This window comes from Salvia splendens, chromosome 19, assembly GCF_004379255.2.
Source record: "Salvia splendens isolate huo1 chromosome 19, SspV2, whole genome shotgun sequence".
In the NCBI taxonomy this organism is placed as follows: Eukaryota; Viridiplantae; Streptophyta; class Magnoliopsida; order Lamiales; family Lamiaceae; genus Salvia; species Salvia splendens.
The window spans coordinates 9284250-9288330 of NC_056050.1; the positions used below are offsets into that span (position 1 = coordinate 9284250).

Below are 4081 nucleotides of genomic sequence, written 5' to 3' on the forward strand. Positions count from 1 at the left end.
TCGTTGCCCAATCGCGTGCCGCCACGTCGCCTGCTCGCTGGCATGGCGCTGCTCGATGCATCGAGCAGCGCCGTGCCAGCGGCGGCTAGCCTCGTCCTTGCCGTTGGCACGGACGGGTGCAGGGCCGCCGTCCATCGTTGTTCATGCTCTCAGAATGTTGAATCTAAAGCAATTATTGAACAAATAAGATCTTGGAAATTGATAAAATGTTATCAGATTTTTGTTGATTCCAAAATATTTGAATTCCCTCAAAACTATCGAAAAACAGTCATACGGAGTAATAATTAATCACCAGCAAACTGCACATCTCATGAGAACAAAGTTATAATTAATCATAGTAAAATCACATGATTTAAATTCTAGTTGAGAAATATTTAGTGAGGCTTGAAGAAGCTAACTTCAACCCCAGTGTCAATAATAACATGTATACCAGCAGCAACAAGCAACATAGTGAGCAAAATCCCAGCAATGGCTAACCCCCAATTGAGGCACCACATGAAGCCATGTCTCTGCGGCTTCTTCACCTTAATCCACATCAAGCTAGGATATACGAACATCACCGGAACTGCAATCCCGCCAATCAACCCTGCTAGGCTCCCTAGAAAGGGGATGGCCACTGCCACGAAGAAGCACCCGTACCCGAACATGAACCTTGAGATCACCCTTAGCCACCACGGCAACGGCCTCTTCAGCCTCTTGGTGATCTTCGACTCCACATCATCGAACATTGGCATTCCGTATATCTGGAATGAGCTCACCGCATTGATGATCACAAATAGGCTTATTAGCCCTAGGACCGACTGAGATGTGTCGCGGCCGTGGAAAGCGTATATTGCCGCCAAAATGGCTGACCTAGGGCCGTGGAAAGCCCTAGGTCAGCCATTTTTCGATTTCCTCACAAATGTAATGTTAGGTAAGTTAAACAATAAAATCAAATAACATACAATGAATTAGTTGATGAGACTTATATAATAGTATCAATGCTTTGTATACATCGATATAAGATATTTGCTTGTTTCCAGTTACTAGCAAATGAAATAAAATACGAGATTGATCGCTTCAAGTACCTTATTGCCATACGCCCAATACCTGCCGATTGCAATAGGAAATAGGCACAATGCGATCACGATATATGCTCCTTGGATCCCTCTCCACATCGGCACACTAGATGGCTTCTTCTCACTTGATGGCATGGTTCCCTAAATTTTCAATTTCAATCCAAATTCCATAATTTATAAAAAACAGATACATACGTGAATTCGGTAATAAGAAAGGTATACCAAATCAAGCAAAAATAACAGAGTTTGGTCACTCTCGCAACTTTGAATATTAGCAAGAAAACCTTTAAGTTTGAATTTGTTTACAATTATCCAACTGTGAAAAAAATCATATCTTCTACCCTAAATATATTGTTGATGTTTTTGAATCAAACAACATTGTTTAACTAACCGAATGTAATATTCAATTACAATTTTCCAATTACCACATCAGAAACAGTATAACGTAAGATAATAGGAAAATAAAATCCAATCATATGTGGTGTGTAAAATGTCTCTCTCCGACCCATCATAAGCGACTCGTTATGCTTTTGGGGACATTCCACCTAAAGTGAGTCACATCCTGTTTTGACAAACTATAACATAATTATTCTCTCTTATTTTATTCTCGTTTCACACCTATAATTTATTCTCTTTATACTTAATACTCTAAGCATCATTTTCTTAGATCTCGAAGGGAGTACTATATACATGGATTCAAGAGTAACGCTATGGCCTCTAAAGGCAAAAGCTATGATACCAAAGGCATTGAGAACCCCAAAGAACCACTCCGTGTTAGTATTCGGCTTGACATGGTCGTACGACACGCTGGGGAGCCGCCCCTCTGTCACCGACACGCACCACATCATCGTGCAATACCCCACTGCCGTCAGCGACCCGATCAGCGACACCCCCGCGATCGAGTTCAGATTGGGAAGCTGCGACACAAGCACCGTCGCCGAAGTGAACACAAGGTACCACTCCACCATCGTCAAAGGATCTTTAGGGCAGCCGCTGCCGCCGTAAACTATCTGGTAGAAGAGCTTGATGGCGGACCCGCCCACAACAATCAAGGCTACGCATGTGCCGTCGGATAAGTACAAGATCGGAAACACCGCAAATATCTTCCCCGTCTTCTCTCCTATCAAAAAGAGAGAGAAAGAATCGTTTTAGAAATGAGTCACTCACTCCTTAAAAGCCCCGAGTTGTCCACTCATATACAGAAGAGTCAGAATCACTAATTTGTCGATATCAAACAAGAAGGGGTTTCAATAAATTGACGTACCAAAGATAGCATCGAAGAGTTGGAGATATCGGCTGTAGCGCATTCCGGTTTCCGTGGATTCATGGAGATTGGTCAAAAGCCAGAAAGTGTATAGTTGCCATACAAATGCCACTGTCAAACTTATGATTCCCCAACTCCTACACCATTGCCCCAAACATATTTTACTGAGTTAGCTTACTCAAATAACTCATGCAACAAAAAACTATTATGACGGATGAAATTAAAATAATTTGCCAAACTAAGTCAAATTTTGGCTTTTTGCGTAAATTTATACTACCTCCGTTCCATTATAGTAGAGGCTTTTCGTTTTGAAAAAATGATACTCCTTCTTTCCCCATTAAGATTATAAGTAAGTCCCACATTTCATCAACTTATTCTACTTATATTTTATTATAAAACAACTATATTTAAGTGGGACTCATATTCGACTAGTTTATTCAACCCACTTTTCATTACATTTCTTAAAACTCGTGCCAAACCCCAATATGGCTCCTATTGCGGGACCGAGGGAGTAATAAATAATTAAAGTGGTGAGAGAATAAAGTAAGAGAGATAATAATGTAGAAAATAGTCTTCTCTACATTATTATGTCTCTTACTTTACTCTCTCTCTACTTTAACTATTTATCGCCATTATTCCAAAAAAAATGCTCAAATGGAACACCTCTACTATAGTGGGACAGAGAGAGTATATTATTTGAAAAATCATAAAGTTTGAATTTTTTATATTTATCCCATGAAGATTTTATTTTGCGAAATTGTATGGAAACAAGAAAATCATACGTAAGACAGTACTATATTCATAAAGAAAACGGGGTTGTATGGTTGAAAAATAGTGTCTAACATGTTGCGCATTGGCCTAAGGTGTAACATTTGCGAACAAATTTTCCAAACTTGATAATCTTTCAAGATGAATTTTAGAAGTTGACCAAACTTTATAATTTCTCAATAATTTAACCCAATCAAAAATATTTAAAGATTAAACAAAATTTAAGATAAGCATGCATGTCCAAAAAAAACACAACTAACCATCCAAGAATGGTGAAGGCAACGGGGATGACGAGCGCCTGGATTCTGATGCCGGCGAAGAGCGTGTGAAATGCGGCATAAAAGGCGTTCCCTTTCCTCGATTCCGTGATGGGAAGCCAAGCGTCTTGAGGGTCAAGCCTCGTCGTCTTCATCGCCCTTCGGATCGGACTGCCCAACGGGGTTATGAAATTAGGCGTGCGGGAAGGCGTTTTCGCCTTCGGGTGCTCGAGCATCAGCAGCGGCTTCATCGAGAGAGAGGGCGAGTTATACTGACTCTGCATGGGGTTTGGAGCTGCCGCGGCCGGTGATATCTCGCTGCCTTCTAAGGGCGGAGCTGCAGCGCCATTCTCTACCATCTCCGACATCTCTCTTTGTGGGAAATGGGATGATATATGTAGATAATGAGGGAAGTGACAGGACTTTGGTGATTTGTGAAGAAAATCAGAGGGGTTTGAATTAGTGTATGAAAGTAGACTGCTTGGGTTGGCCGGCAAATTTTCTACATCCACCTATAACCATGCAATTTAATACTCCCTCCCTCCCCTAAAAAGTATGAATGTTTGGTTCAATACTCCGTTCCACGTTACTAGTGTCATTTCTTTCTTATACTCGTTTAGGGAAAATGGAGTAATAAATAGTTAAAGTGGAGAGAGAATAATGTAGAGAAGAGTTTTCCCGTTCATATTTTCTCTCCACTTTAACTATTTATTGTAATTTTTTCAAATCGAATA

General features: G+C 40.6%; 1 protein-coding gene across 1 annotated transcript; it reads right to left on the reverse strand.

Annotated features, from left to right (window-relative positions):
- Positions 1-374: 374 nt before the first annotated feature.
- On the reverse strand, positions 375-3715 carry LOC121778857 (lysine histidine transporter-like 8). Its single transcript, XM_042176254.1, has 5 exons — positions 3351-3715; positions 2323-2459; positions 1742-2178; positions 1056-1199; positions 375-860 (listed from the first exon to the last, which is right to left on the reverse strand). The coding sequence occupies exons 1-5, from the start codon at positions 3713-3715 to the stop codon at positions 375-377; spliced, it is 1569 nt and encodes a 522-aa protein (XP_042032188.1).
- Positions 3716-4081: the final 366 nt, after the last annotated feature.